Source organism: Eleutherodactylus coqui, chromosome 4 (genome assembly GCF_035609145.1).
Source record: "Eleutherodactylus coqui strain aEleCoq1 chromosome 4, aEleCoq1.hap1, whole genome shotgun sequence".
Classification (NCBI taxonomy): Eukaryota; Metazoa; Chordata; class Amphibia; order Anura; family Eleutherodactylidae; genus Eleutherodactylus; species Eleutherodactylus coqui.
This window is the reverse complement of record NC_089840.1, coordinates 31387867-31403792: the sequence shown is the minus strand read 5'-3', so window position 1 is coordinate 31403792 and position 15926 is coordinate 31387867. Positions and strand designations below refer to the sequence as shown.

The following is a 15926-nucleotide window of genomic DNA, read 5'->3' as shown; positions in this document are numbered from 1 at the left end:
GTTTAGCAGCTAAGCACCCGCCCCCTCCCAGCAATGGGAGCAGGTGGGACGGGGCGGCACTTAGCTACGCCCCATCCCTCTTCCTCCCATTGTAATCAGCCAGAGGGGAGGAGAGTGGAGGTGAGCCGGCAAGGGGGAGGGAAGGGGCAACGGCATGGCGTATATGCAGCGGGCCCCATGCTGTTTTAACTCCTCAGATTGTAGTGTATATTGGCCATTTTTGTTTTTGAAAAACTTACAAACATTTCTTACATTCTGTTTTTACTTCGTCATTATGGGGTATTGAGTGCAGAATTAGGCTGCATTCACACAGGGCGGATTTGCCACGGTTCTGCCGCAGCAGATCCGCCCGCGGCAAAACCGCCCGCGGCCGCTAATCTCGGGATTAGCCAGCCATGTGGACGAGGTTTCTCAGAAACCTCGTCCACACGGGACGGCTAATCCGCAGCGGTAAATCCCGCTGAAACTGCGGTTTCCAGGGATTGAGCATGTCTGTTTACTTTCGTTTTTTTGTTTATTTACGTCGCGGCCGTGCTCTCCTCTATGGGAGCGCCGGCTGCAACAGAAAAGCATGTGGCTGGGCCGCTTCAAAGCCGCCACGGTTCTCCCAGCGGAAATCTCACGGTTTTTGCTGCAGCCAAACCGCGAGATTTCCGATGGGAATACGCCCTGTGTGAACCCTGCCTTATGGGGGAAAACTTGAATGTTTTTGAAATTGCACAAGGCCATAGCATAACAAAATGTAAAAAAGTGAAACATAGACTTTCCAAATGCATTGTATATTAAACTGTAGCCTCCAAAGAAGTCTATGAGTGACATATTATGACTCCCAACAACTTGTGAGCACGAACCCTTAGGGTGAAAGCACACAGTCGGATTTGAATTGCGGAATCCGCCTTCAGATTCCGCAGCAAATACCGCCCATAGCATGCAATGCAAAAGTGATTCTTCATGCACATGAGCAGAAACCAATTGCAGTTTCCACTCGCGGATGAAAAATCGCAGCATGCTCCATTTTCCTGCAGATTATGCACGGACGGCTTCCATTGAAGTCAATGTAAACCGTCCGAACCGCAGCCCATCCGTGGGAAAAGCAGGAGTTTTAAAAAAAAAAAAAACTGTACTGCACATGTTCGACTGCAAGCCGTGCGGACCATCCACAGTACAGGAAAGAAGAAGAAAATACAGGTACGCGGGGATTCTATACAGGTGCAAGGTCAGATTACGCTGCAGGCTCCCGCATGCCGAATCCGACCCATGCGTGTGCATGCAGCCATGGTGTTATAATATACAAGCTAAGGCCATGCTGTATATATTCTCTTCTTATTATACCTCGGTATATGGGGGAGTGGAGGTGGCCCTAATACTGTGATGGATGTAGCATTTTACAATCCTCGTATCCTCCATAAGTTATTTTTATAGTTTTTTTTGCCACTAAAGGCTCCGCTACAGAGAGAACAACAAGCCAACGCCGTGCACAAGTCTAATCCCAGCGAGTGACACAAGAATGTGCAAACAGGCGTGTACAAACACCAGCAGCAGAGACGCGGCACCTTCCCTTTCACAAATTGTTTAATTTGAAGGTGGAAAGTGATTGAGAGTCAGAGGGAAAGCGTGTGACAGGAAGAGAGCGCATAGTTCTGCAAATACTGCACCGTAGAAGGGCAATTTAGGCAGGATCTTACCTCTGGGAGAGACAAGGGGGTTTTCCAGGCTAATTGTATTGGTGAGCAATCCTTAGTATAGGAGATCAGTACGTCGATCGGCTTAAGCCTGCTGCTCGAGACCCTGACTGATGAGCTGTTAGGGCTCCTGCTGTCACCGGTGAAGCACCAGGTACGGAGTGGAAGCAAGTCGCTCTGACCCCTCTGTAGTGGCTGATGCTGGTAAATGCAGGTGCAACTCATTGATTTTAACAGGAGCTGTGCCTGCAGTTACCAGCGCCGGCCACCCTGTGCTTTGCCGGTGACAGTGGGCGCACCAACAGCTGATCATTTGGGGTCCTCAGTGGTGGACTCCTGCCAATTAACTATTGATGACACATCCTGAGGGCAGGTCATCAATACAAGTGGCTCAGAAAACCCCTTTAAGCTACTGTTAAAGGAACCCAAATAAATGTCAATTGACCGTTCACTGCAGTAATATTGCATGTCAGCCTGCAGGTATTGCGGTAGGGGGTGCAGAGATAAGAGCCGCACACAGCGAACCATGAGTGCACACGGATATCGCAGAGCCACGTGGATTTTTTTTTTTTACACACCCATTGACTGTCATCCGAGAAACTGGGACTTAATAGGACATGCTGCAATTTATTTTCACAAGACCCATCAGTCCATGTAAAAAAATGCATGTCTGGATAGCCCTAGGTCAGAAAGGTTATGGTTTCTCCTTGGGGAGAGCACCTAGAAGGTGTGAGGAGACTTACAAGGCCATGCAAGCTCCTCTGGGAAATATGCAAATTGCAAAGATGAAACAACGCCTCTACAGCGCCACCTATTGGAAGTCAATGTCAGACCTTTTAACAAGTCTTTTTACAATGACTGGGAATATAAGCAAAGTCACAGTCCTCTCCAAAAGTACTGGAATGGGTCTGTGTACTAATTATGTGCAGTCGGCTGCAAACATGGACAGTACAGGGATGAAAATAACGCTGTATGAATAAGTCTAAAAACAGTTAAAAACTTGTCTGTGTTATATCTGCATGCCTAACACCATATGGGATCATATTCCCCCTCTGCCACATAGGGAAACACTAGCATTATACATAGTAGGTTGGGAGCCCTATTACAGAGTCTGCAATGGGATCCAGCCCCAGCATACTGGTATGTGAAATACACGGATACTGCGAAGGGTTAAAGACCCGTTACAGTAAATATTAGGGAACTGCACATTCAGCAATTCTCCAACACACTTCTGTTATTAGAATCAGATCTACGAGTGGGAGCAAAGCAATCCCAGGGAAGGGAGCCCCCTGCCGAGACGTCACTGCGGCCCACTAAAAGGCAAAGATTGTTTTCCAACAGACTGTCTATTGTGCCAAAGATAGATTTAGAGGCAGACGGCGGGTCGCACCCCTGCATCAGTCCCTTATCACACTGCTCCTCCCATGAAGGGAGCGATCTCAATAATAGTGAAACATAAGAGAAGTGCTGAATATGCAATTCCCTAATAGGGACAGAATTACGCCGCAGGACGCAGCGAAATCCACAGCTGCGGAATACCACGCCAAAGTCTGATTGTGGATTTTGATGCGGAATTGCAGGCAGGTTTTAAGCCATTTTCAATTCCGCGTCAAAATTTGGATTTTACGCGGTTTGCGATACGTCATGCGGCCTACTCCGTCCCGTGTGAAAGGTCCCAGTTTGTCACTTAAGGGGATTCTGCGCTTTAATCCTTTTTGCAATGTCTGTGAACTTTAGATGATATCAATACTAAGGCTGCATGAGAGACCGCTGGAGGCAGGAGAGCAGAAGTGTCTGCGGCAGCATGTCATATTACTGTAATCAATGGTGAAAATCTAGAAACTGCGCTCCTGGCCTCAGGGAGAATCGCACCTGATGTGTAAGGCGAAGCTCTAGAGGAACTTTTTACTGCCTCTTTGTCACACACAATATTGTCACCTTCCTATTATACACATATAAGAGGTAACGCTGCCTCTCTTACACGGGCACTGCAGAGGGACCCAAGCAGGGTCCTGTAAACTTACTAGGGACTGTGAAAGCTGCCCAAAAAGGAGCTGAGATGGACTTGTGAACTGAGAAGGAAGTTATGTGCTGAGAAGTCGCCAGTACGGCAGCAATACCAGGAGGCACTGAACAGAAGGAAGGCTGGGCACCAAGGACAGAGACATAGCGGTGCATGCAGGGACTGGCGGAGTAAATAAGAGGAGAGGTTGCTTTTATATAACTAAAGAGACTGTGCTTGCGGACAGTAGCAGGGACTTAGGACCAGAAGTCCCTAAATTGAGAAAGAGTGTTACCCAATATTGTAGATAGGCCATCCCAGAGACTGTCACCCAGATTTGTGCGGTAAGTTATGACCATCTAAAACAGCTAAAGAATACTCGTTGCTACACCACCGCTCAAGTTATAAAGGCAGGCAACAAGGATTGCTTGGAGTCAGATCGTAAGTAAGGCCGGCCTCAATAGAAGCCAAATGTGTGCATGTATATAGAGACTGTTAGGGACTACTCAGGCCTGCTAGTCGCACAACACTGTTCTACAGGACACTAGTAAATTCACAACTCAATCACCATTTAGGAAAAGAGCCTGGGACTTTTGAAAATAATTGCTTTGGGAGCTTACAACAAATCCGCTCGTTGCAGACAGTGAGCAGCAAGCCACAACTACTGGTTTTACTGGTTGATAAAGTGTTGCTTGTTATTTCAAGGGTGTGTATTGCTTATATAGCAATTGGTAACTGTTAGTTGATATAACATATATAATCGTTTTTATTTCTAGTTAGGTCTCCTGCACACGAGCGGAAATTCTGCTGCGGGATTTCCCGCCCATGCCCGCTGCCATGGGATTGCATTAGATAATGCAATTCTATGCAGACAGCCGCGATTTGCCCACGTGAAAACTCATACGGTAAACAAATCACGGCATGTCCTATTTCTGTGCGAGCCTCGCAGAGGCACAGAAACATCACTGGTGACGCGCCGACTCTGCTCTGCGCATATGCCTGCTGGGCGGCAGCTGGCACATAGCAGAGCAGAGAAGACGCCGGGAGGAGGTGAGCCACGGTGGTCACTGCAGGGGCATGGCTCGCATCCCGCTGCGAGAATTCTCGCAGTGGGATCTGACCCGGCTGTCCGCAGGAGGCCTTAGTGTTAAGCTAATGTAGCGATACCATAACATCTACAATATTTCTCAACTCACAATATTATGACCACCAGCTAATATCCCTAAACATGTTGGAAGGCCGTAACGAATGCTAAAGATTATACTTGTCAATAGCTCAATATATTGATTTGAACTCATTGCCAACATTTACTGTGAACTATAAAATAATGATCATTACAGCCATAATACCCTACTCAAGTACCACGAGTATCAAAAAATTCACGGACACTGGAAAAAAGTGCCCCATTTTTATGGATTGCCCAAGAATTTCTGAACGGTTGGCGTGCAGGAACCAGACAGAGTGATGCTTTATTTAGGAGGAGGATACCCAGTCCTACGCTCCACGGAGTATAAATCACTGTCGAAGAATACAAAGTATTGTGCAATTATTACTGCTACTTACAGTCCTCTTCTGACCCATACAGACTGAGCATAAAAGTGAAGGTCCTTGCTAAGGACTGAGGTCACAGCCTCCTCAAAATGCAGCTCCCTCCCCTCACACGAGTCCAGGGCAAACAGACTGACAGAAGGTTCAGCAAAGATCTGGAAGGAGTAAGAAAAATACAATGTTATGTCACTACCGTATAACTGTGCAATGATTATCATATACATACTGGGAAAGCTCATTGAGCCGACCACTCAGCTTCCAGATTACCAGTGAAATCTCTCCAAAAGACCACCCTCTTATCTAGACCAGTTTTCTTGTGACAGATTTTCAGTTCCACCATATTGTACTGTAGACCACTCCTGTGGAATACTAATTTTCAATGTAACTTTGGGTTGTCGTCTTAAAGAGGTTTCACTATGCACTATTCTACCAAAAGTAATTGGACCCCTGAGTAAGAATCAAAAGTAGCATTTATCTCCATATGTTAATACTTAGTGGGGCTCCTTTGGCCCTAATGACATCAGATACTCTCTGTGGCATACTTTCTACTAATGTTTGATACACTTCAGCTGGTATTTCCCTCCATACATCCTACTAACGTCTGGCGAGTTCTCATAAAGAAGATGGACGCTGTTCATATTTCCTGACCCGACGTTCTAGTTCACTTCAAAGATGTTCAGTAGGTTCAGGTTGGGTCTCTGTGCAGCCAGTCCAACTGTGGAACATCTATATCCTCAAACCAACGTAAAATAGCATTGGATTTGTGATGAGGTGCGTTGTCTTGTTGGAAGTATGGCCGACCGTTCCCAGAGTATTGTCACATTGTCAGCAGCACATTATTGTCTGCAATGTCAGGGTTCACCTCTGTGTTCATGGTTCTTACCACTACAACCAACAGACCGAGACCATGCCACGTAACACATCCCTAGACCGTACTTAACTGTTGCCACAACACACTCGGACAAAAGGCATTCCCCAGGCGTCCTCTACACCCAATTATGTCCACTTGATCTGAAGATAGAGTAGTGTAATTCATCACTTCATAGAATCTTCTTCCATTGCTCAACTATCTAATGATGACGCTCCTTGCATGATTGTAGACGGGCCGATGCATCTCCTTTGAGAGAACTCACCAGATAGGATGAATCAAGGGAAATACCAGCAGAAGTGTATCAGACGTTAGTAGATAGCATGTCACAGAGAGTATCCGATGTCATTAGGGCCATAGTACCCCCACTAAGTATTAACAAATGGAAATAAATACTACTGTTGATTCTAGCTCAAGAAGGATAGAGTCTCTGTGCTGACAGCGTTGTGACACAATGTGTTGCAACTTTCCGCAAATGTATGTCTGATCTGAGCAAATGTCGGCTGCCTTTTGGTGCACATGGTTAAAAATTGGAAGAATTTAGAGAAACTGCAAAAATGGGATTGGAAGGGGCTTTACCATAAGGTGATGTGGGCGCAGCATGTACACCTCTACAGTTACACCAAAGATAGTATCAGAAAGTTACATAACTCTTCATTGCACAGCGATTACAGTTAGAGATTTTCCAGAACTTGACTATTGATGACTGATCCTAGTTTACCGGCAGAGGTCTTCCACTCAGGATCCTCGCTGATCAGCTGTTTGCTTGGTCTGTTGTCAGTGCGAACAGAGCCAGAAGCAGACAGTTCTGTCCATTGTGCAGTGGTCCGAGTTGGTATTGCATTGAATTCAATGGGAGCAGTGCCTACAATACCGACGCTGGCTGCTGCACTCTGGACAAAGCCATTTCTTTTAGTCTCTATCCGCAATGACAGCGGGGCCAATGAACAGCTGATCAGCGGGGATCTCAAGCAGCAGATCCATGCGATCAGCTATTGATAATCTAGGCTGAGGAAAGGTCATCAACAGTAAAGTCCTGGAAGACCTGCAATGTTTAACTCTATAAATACAAGTCCTTTTTCTAAGTGGTCATCAAGCTTTTTATCTCTACTGCTCCACTCACTCTTTATTTACAGACCGCCTGCCATACTGGCCATCTTCTTTGAAAAATCCAACCTTGGTGGATTTTTTTGTGATCTGCAGGTCATGGTTGAGGCAACTTGTGAGTCGCACCGTGACCCCATTGACTTTGATGAGTGTGAGGTTCCAGGGCTACACAACAATCCTTGGTCACACTATCAGGGTCATGGCCAATGTCACGGTGTAGCCCTAGTCTTAAAGGCTATGAACACCTTTGTACTCAGTATTTTTCTTTTAATTAATTTATTTTTGGAAATGAAGCTTTTTTGTAATTGGTTTTCATTCATTTCTAAATGATTGATTTCTATGCTTCTATTGTTTTCCATGCAGACAGGAGGACTGAAATCTTAGCAAATTCTGTCAGTCAGAGTAAACCGTTAGCTCCTTCCCTAGCTGCTCCCCTTCTGTGAACTTGCATTCACCACCTTTCCACTGAGCTTTACAGCGGGTTGTATGTCAGTGCCGGGGAATGGTAGAGGAGATCAAGACGATAGAGAGCGGAAAAAAACTACTATTACAGAGGGCTGTAATTTACTCTCAGTTAATTTTCTTATCAGCAGTGAGGGGGAACAACCAGCAGCTGCTCAGAGAGAGGAAGAGAAAAAGAAGAGATAGCTGTGTAGTATTGAGTGGGCGTGGTTATAGTGCACAGCCTCTGAAAGAGGAGAGGGAGACTGAGCTTGTGCAGATTCATGAAAGTGACCAGCTTTGTATGAGGCTTTCTAAATGCACGAGAAGGAAAACTCAATGAAAATAAAAACAGTTATGTTCATAATTTATTATCTGCAGGGACTTTGTAAGATTCGTGTGCATTGATTTTTCATGCACAAAGGTTTCTTCAGCTGTTAATTCTTTGTCATTCTGAATATTTTTGTTTCTGCCATTGAAGCTTTAGTTCACACAGAGCCACTTAGACTGAATAAAACTAGAAGAAACACTCAGCTATGAGAGTATAAGGTTTGTGTCACTTTCTCAGTATACAAACAAGAGTGTTTCAATTTACTGACAGCAAACAGAGATCATGAAAAAGGCGAGGATATCAAACAAAGTATATTAGTAATTTGCAAAACTTTTCTACAAATTTAAGATTGAAAATGCAATGAGTGAAATTAATTCTGGTTGGAGAAGCAAATGCGTTCTTCTAGACAGATGCATAGTGTCATTTGTAATATTGCATAATGCAAGACGAGTCACCGCACGGAGATCTGAATAGCACTGACATTAGGAGCATTGCATTTTACATCGAGAAGCAGATGCTATGGATAGCTTACATAATCTATTGGCCTGATGGATTTGATCTCAGCTGCAGGACATCCGCACGAAGCCAAGTCTGGAAAATGCCCCTCTTCTAACACACACAGATTGTCGCCAGAGTCAGCCTCGTAGCACAGCAGCCAGCTGGAAGAGATGATGAATGTGACAACTATATCATTACTGGTCCATACCCATGCAAGGTGACAGGGATGAATGAAAGGACAGTGTCAGATGATGGGGTCCGAATACGGTGATCTACAAACCTTGACAATATCCCAGTCCCATCCCAAGGGTGTATTCACACAGGCAAACTTTCCATGAGAGTTCTGCAATTCCTAGATGGACAGAGCTCGCACGGGAAAAGAACCCAGTCATGAATGGGTTAATTCACATGAGCAATTTTTTTTCTCTTGGACTGACAGTCCAAGTTAGAAAAGTTGCTACATGTCCTATTTTTGTGCAATTCTTCTTCATAAATTGCCCATTATTTTCTATGGGAGCATTAAAAAAAACAAAAAACAACATATCGCCATCACCAGCCATGCGATTTGTATGCGAGTGCGATACATTCTTAATGCAGGTTACCATGGGGACCGCATGAAAGAAGAAGCTGGAAGTGCAGAGCAGAGAAAAACGCATTTGATAATGAGATGGAAAACTGTCAGTTTTTCACTCACCAGAAATGCGTTAGCCCGTATGAATACAGCCCAAGGACCCAATCACGCAGGCGTATTTTTGGTCTGTAATACGTCTATTTTTTTACGCACAACACCATTGATTTCCACTAATGTATTCAGATGAGCAATTTTTTTGCGGACCAATCATTCATGCAAAAAAAAACAAAAAACGCACCGTCCTATTCTTGTCTGTATTTACGGACCAAAATCGCCCATTCAAGTGTATGGGATTGCTAAAAACGCAGCAAATACGTAATTGCAGGTGTATTAACTTCATTTTTAAAGTATGTTGTTGGGAGACAGAGGAAAAAAGTTACATGACTCGGGCATTTTTTTTAGCCATTGTGTGCAAAATGCAGGTAACGCGAATACAATACAAATGTATAAAGCACGCATCAAAAATATATACTGCGCACATACGCATGCAGTGAAAATGGTCCGTTTTTCGTGGAACGAAATTGCATGTGCTCTTGTGAATGAGGCCTTCTGAGCACAGCGAGCCAACATTTCTAGGACTGACAGACTGCGCTAGAATAGCACTAGGATAAGGCATGACATTATGATCTGTGGGGAATGGCCTTAAGAACCCCAGTGAATCCTAAAAACGAAGTGAGGAAGGTCCTTTAGGCCTATCACCTGCAGACCAGCAGAGCAGGGAACCACATCATCACTCCATTCAGGTGAATGAGGGCGTACTACAGTCCCCAGCAGTGCAAGTGGCCGGTGGCATCTCTGTGCTGCAGCTCCTAACTAGCATGGTAGACCCTTTATTCTGAGCATTATGGGGGTCCCTGTAGTTGTAACGTACCCATTCAGCACCACTAGGTATATCACAGAGGTTACTGCTGGTGTCAGATGCCGTCAGTCAGTAGTCTTCACTGCAGAAAGCCTCCATGCTATCTAGTAAGTAATGTCAGGGTGCCTTCACACCAGGGGCGTAACTATAGAGGATGCAGGGGATGCGGTTGCACCCGGGCCCAGGAGCCTTAGGGGGCCCATAAGGCCTCTCTTCTCCATATAGGGAGCCCAGTACTATGAGTAAAGCATTATAGTTGGGGGCCCTGTTACAAGTTTTGCACTGGGGCCCGGGGGCTTCAAGTTACACCTCTGCTGCACAGAATACGCTGTGCGATATTCCACTTCAAGTACATGTTAAGGCACGACTTCCACAAAGGTAATAATGCAAAATATCAGCCATTTCCAACCAAGAGGGCCGTGAGAACCTGCCAGGGGTGTTGTGACTAGAGCTCTCATTAAGAATCTAGCAGATGTGCAGCGCATTAGCACAACCGCTAGGAGTGCCGTCATTGACATTGTAGGGGAGCGTGGCCAATGAGTCTCACTGTCAGCGCTGAGGGTCTTCTTTCTGCCACCTTTGGCATCGGCTCTCTGGATATGATTAATGGTGAAGCTCAGGATGTCATTACATCATGCCAGGTCTGATTCAGGAGCCTGGCAGCTGAATTTACACTATCCTACCAAAAGTAACTGGACTCCTGAGCAAGAATCAAAAGTAGTATTTATTTCCATATGTTAGTACTTAGTGGGGCTCCTTTGGCCCTAATGACATTGGATATTCTCTGTGGCATACTTTCTACTAACTTCAGCTGGTATTTCCCTCCATTCACCCTGCAAACGTGTGGGGAATTCTCTCAAAGAAGACAGGCACTGTTAATATTTCCTGATCCAACGTTCCAGTTCATCCCAAAGATGTTCAGTAGGGATCAGGTCGGACTCTGTAAGGCCAGTCCAATCATGGAACATCCATATAATGTAATGGATCTGTGATGAGGAGCGTTGTCTTGTTGGAAGTATGGCCGACCATTCCCAGAGTATTGTCACATTGTTGGCATCACAGTATTATCTAAAATGTCAGGGTCCACCTCCGTGTTTCCACAACACACTCAGGCAGAAGACGTTCCTCAGGACCCTCCACACCCCGGTACATCCATCTGATGTGAAGATAGAGTGGTGTGATTTGTCAATCCATAGAACGTTATGCCATTGCTCAATGATGACGCTCCTTGCACCATTGTTGACGGGCCGATGCATTGCGCTTCGTGATGGACTGCTTGTGTGCAGCGGTATAACCCATGTACCCAATAGCGTGCATTTCCCGTCAAATACTATGGTTGACACCTCAAAGGGTCGGCATCTTATGTAACATGGTTTAAGACACGTGACATGCTAATAAGACACGATCCATTCTACTAATAGGGGTGTCCAACTACTTTTGGAGGATAGTGTATTGTGAGTCTTTTGGCTGTATTAATTTTACTCTACGGGCGCTGAATACATTTTGGCGTGTGATGCTTGGAGTCTGAATTTATCTTGAAGTCTGACATCTGGGGCCAGAATGAATTTAGCTGTATGGGTTCTGCATTAATTTTAAGGTCTGACATCTGGGGCCAGAATGAATTTAGCTGTATGGGGTCTGCATTAATTTTGAGGTCTGACATCTGGGGTCTTAATTGATACGGTGTCTAACCTATTGCTTATTTGCAGGCTGGGTCCTGGTACGGTGAATTTGCTGCCAATTTGCGTTGTGGATTCTGCACCACAAATTTGCAGCAATATACAATATAAGAGGTGAGTCTGTTGCGGAAATACTGTGGATTTTACCCTTTGCAATGCATAGGGTCCAATCCTATGCGAGATTTGCAATAAAATCCACAGATTCATTGTGCATTTGCAGCAAATTTTGATTTTTTTTCTGCCGTGCCTCGACCCGGCCCAAAGTGGTAAGGGCTCCTTGGTGCTAAAAAGAATGGGAACCTCTGAGTTATACTGATGAGATCTGCACCTAAAAGATGAAGCAATTTCAAATAGTGTTTCTACATGAATCTGCATCATGACAATGTTATATGACAGGCATTGTAATTCGATGTCTTGCTACATTATTGTGAAACTTTGACACATACATGTATGCATCTGCTAGTGGTGGACATCAAGAATACATTTCAGCTACTGTAGCAATTCCTCATTATGATACTGTTATAGCAAAAGCATTCAATAATACATAGCAGGGTTGGTTGTCAGTTTCTCAGTGACAGGGAGACCTTTCAGAGGGCACAGGTTGCTTTATGGCTTCCATATACTGTTGATACAGAGTTGACCAATAAATGTGCTTCTTACCATCCTCTTAAGACCTTGAAAGACATGGGCCTAAAGGATGTACAGTCAGATACGCTCTGTGTGATATCCATGACTTCTCCTTGGAACTCGGAACTTGTATACACTTTAATCTGCAATAACCCAAAACATGTCATTAGTGTGAAGTTTGGAAATAGGACGTCATGATAGATGAAGGTCCTGAATAGGGGACACCTCTCTATTAGTGTGAAGGGCAGCAACAACTCTCGCCCTGCAGGACTCACTGAGAACTACCGTACATCATGATCTATTTCCTCGAGAAATACGTATTGTCCCATTTTAGCCCACTGGAGGCACTGCAGGGAAAATAAGCACTTGCTTGGTTCTACTATAGATTATAGTTGATCGCCAGGACTTAGCAGGCAGACTTCCTGTGATCAGCTCATCAATGGGGGATCCTTCTAACTAGTAGAAAATGTCCGAAACAGGTTACTCCTTTATAGTAAACCTGTCACGTTGTATGTACAGCCCTTATTGTGGGCAGCAAATTATAGAGCAAGAGGAGCTGAGCAGACTGATATATATGATACATATGTAAAGTCTTTAGACCCTTTCACTTTTTTACATTTTGTTATGTTGTGGCCTTGTGCAAATTAAAAAATCAAGTTTTCCTCATCATTCTGCACTCAGTACCCATAATGACAAAGTGATGGAATGTTAGAAATCTTTGTATTTTTTTTGTAAATGATAAATATTTGTTTCAATCATTTTTTATTGTACATTTTCAGTAAACATTAAACAGTGTTACATTACATTAATCTGCAGTTATCATTTTGCTTAAGCGTGGCCACGCTGATTTCTCTTAAATCGTGTAACACGGACTTTTCCTGCAGAATACATTTATTTCTCAAAAAAAATAAATATAAAAAAAAAAAAAAAAAAATTTAAAAAAAAATAAAATTAAAGAGGGAAAATACAACTTTGTGGTGCATTAATAAATACAGGCAAGTATCTGGCTGGGGGGAGTAGAAGGTAGGGGAAGATGTTGGGATAAGGGGTTAGGGAGGTGATGAAAGCCTTGCTTATGGCTTTTTTTGGGTTTCCAAGAGCCCTAAGGGTCCATAGTACCCGTATTCAACCATTTTTCAAAGGGTTTAGACGCTCTCATGGCGATCCACGGTCTCCAGAGATTATAGGACCTTTCGCGGTCTTTTTCTTCCTCTGCTCCCTCTATTTCGTATCTCATAAGAGTATTGAGTTTTTCTGTCCATATAACCCTTGTGGGAGGGGCCGTGGAGCGCCATAAACCCGGGACAGACATCCTGACTGCGAGAATGGTCAATCTCAGAAGATCAGCCTTGATCTTTGCCATGGGTGTAAATGATAAATATTTGAAGCACCTTTGGTAGTGATTACAGCCTCCAGTATTCTTGGTATGATGCCACAAGGTTTACACACCTGGATTTGGGGATTTTCTGCCATTCTTCTCTGCGGATCCTCTCCAGCTCTGTCAGGTTGGATGGGGGCCGCCTGTGGACAGCCATTTTCAGGTCTCTCCAGATATGTTCAATTGGGTTCAAGTCAGAGCTCTGGCTGGACCACTCAAGGACATTCACAGAGTTGTCCCTAAGCCCCTCCTGTGCTGTCTTGGCTGTGTGCTTAGGATCTTGTTGGAAGGTGAACACTCTGCCCGGTCTGAGGTCCCTTACGTTCCGGGTCAGGTTTTCATTAAGAATATCTCTGTACTTTGCTCCATTCAGTCCTTTAGATATTTGTAGACAGCTATTAAGTCTTCTCTCATCCTTTTTTTTTTTTGCAAGCTAAACATTCCCAGATCCTTTAACCGTTCCTCATAGGACATGATTTGCAGACCGCTCACCATCTTGGTAACTCTTCTCTGAACTTGCTCCAGTTTGTCTGTGTCTTTTTTAAAGTGGGGTGCCCAGAACTGGACGCAGTATTGCAGATGAGGTCTGACTAAGGGTGACTACCCACTAGCGTTTTTTTTCCGCTGCGAATTCGCTGCGTTTTTTTCCAATTGTCAATGGGACTTTCTAATGTTAAAAACGCAAAGTTGTGTTGCGTTGCGTTTTTTAACATTAGGAAGTCCTATAGGCATCTGGAAAAAAAAACGCAGCGAATTCGCAGCAGAAAAAAAAACGCTAGTGGGTAGTCACCCTAAGAAAGAGTAGAGCTGGATAATTACTGGTTTTCCAAACTTCCTCCATCTAAGTATTATGGAGGCCGCTGGGCTCTTGGGACCTTTTAGTGCAGCAGAAGTTCTTTGTAGACTTCTCCAGATCCGTGCCTCCACACAACCCTGTTTCTGAGCCCTACAGGCAGATCTTTTCTCGTCATGGCTTCATTTTGGCTCTGATATGCATTGTGAGCTCTGAGATCTTATATATAGACATGGGTGTGTCTTTTTAACTGATGTCTAATCAACTAAATTTATCACAGGTGACTCCAATCAAGGTGTAGAAACATCTCAAAAATGATCAAGAGAAATGGAAGACCAGAGTTAAATTTCAAGTAGTAAAACAAAGGGTGTGAACACTTTTGTCAACCCATAATGTTAATTTTTCAATCTCAAAAAAATTACAAAGATTTCTAACATTCTGTTTTCACTTTCTCATTATGGGGTATTGAGTGGAGAATTATGGGGAAAAACTTGAATTTTTTTTTACATTTGCACAAGCCCACAACATAACAAAATGTAAAAAAGTAAAAGGGTCTGAAGACTTTCAGAATGCATTACAGTTTTGTGGGAAAGACTCAGTATAACTTGCATTTTATCCATTTATATCCCTACTCGTTAGAAGTCCAGTGGGCGGTTCTATTAGTGATTGAGAGTTATCACCCTATCAGTGTGCATACAGGCAGCTAGCAATCACTGATAGGAGTCGACTGGGTGGTCCCAAGTATAGAAAGAGCAGGGATATGAATCAATTCCAAGTTCCAAGAACCCCAATCCATAATTTTATGGGCAAACAAAGTGAAATGATCAGTAATGCATACAGTACAGTGTCCTTCACACGCATCTAAATCAAAAAGGCTTGTGGCCTTCACATTAGTGTCTATGGACAAGAATTTGGTGATCTAAATATCAACCGCTAAATGAAAGAACGGTCAATTTCTAATGCAGACCGTTCATTCTGAGTGTAATATGTGGGATCAACTCTGATGCGGAAGCGGAACAAACAATTCTTCACTCTGTAGCGCTCAGATAGTAGTATTTTTAGGACTGAAAAGAAAATAGAACTCACCAAATGTTTCATGTCGCTCCGTCCAAGTGGTTCCTGTAAAGTAAAATGAACCTTAATTCAGCAAGTTGCAAATTTTGGTGCAAATACTGCATGTACCAATTGTATTCACAATTTTTATACATCACTAAATGGCGTAAGTACTCTCAGGATTTTCCACATTGTGCTGAGGCTGATCTTCTAGGAGGTGACACATGGATTTGAGGTCATAAATGACAACATACTTTGATATCATTTATTCAAGTTAAACCAATGCTTTACACTACAGCTGTTCTCTGCCCTAATCGGATTTCTACTCCTACTCATTATAGCTGACTATGGTTGATATAGTAACATAGTTCGTTAGGCCGAATGAAGACAATGTCCATCTAGTCCAGCCTGTCTATCCTCCTGTGTTGA

At 43.9% G+C, this 15926-nt stretch overlaps 1 protein-coding gene across 2 annotated transcripts in view; it reads right to left on the bottom strand.

Moving 5' to 3' along the window:
- The window catches only part of CRYBG3 (crystallin beta-gamma domain containing 3), a 158496-nt gene that overhangs the window by 16856 nt on the left and 125714 nt on the right, over positions 1-15926 (bottom strand). For both annotated transcript variants that reach the window (XM_066599157.1, XM_066599158.1), the window contains 4 exons: positions 15531-15563; positions 12307-12416; positions 8512-8638; positions 5248-5387 (listed from right to left, as the gene is read on the bottom strand). In XM_066599157.1, coding sequence (XP_066455254.1) covers positions 5248-5387; positions 8512-8638; positions 12307-12416; positions 15531-15563 — 410 coding nt within the window. The remainder of the gene's footprint in view (positions 1-5247; positions 5388-8511; positions 8639-12306; positions 12417-15530; positions 15564-15926) is intronic.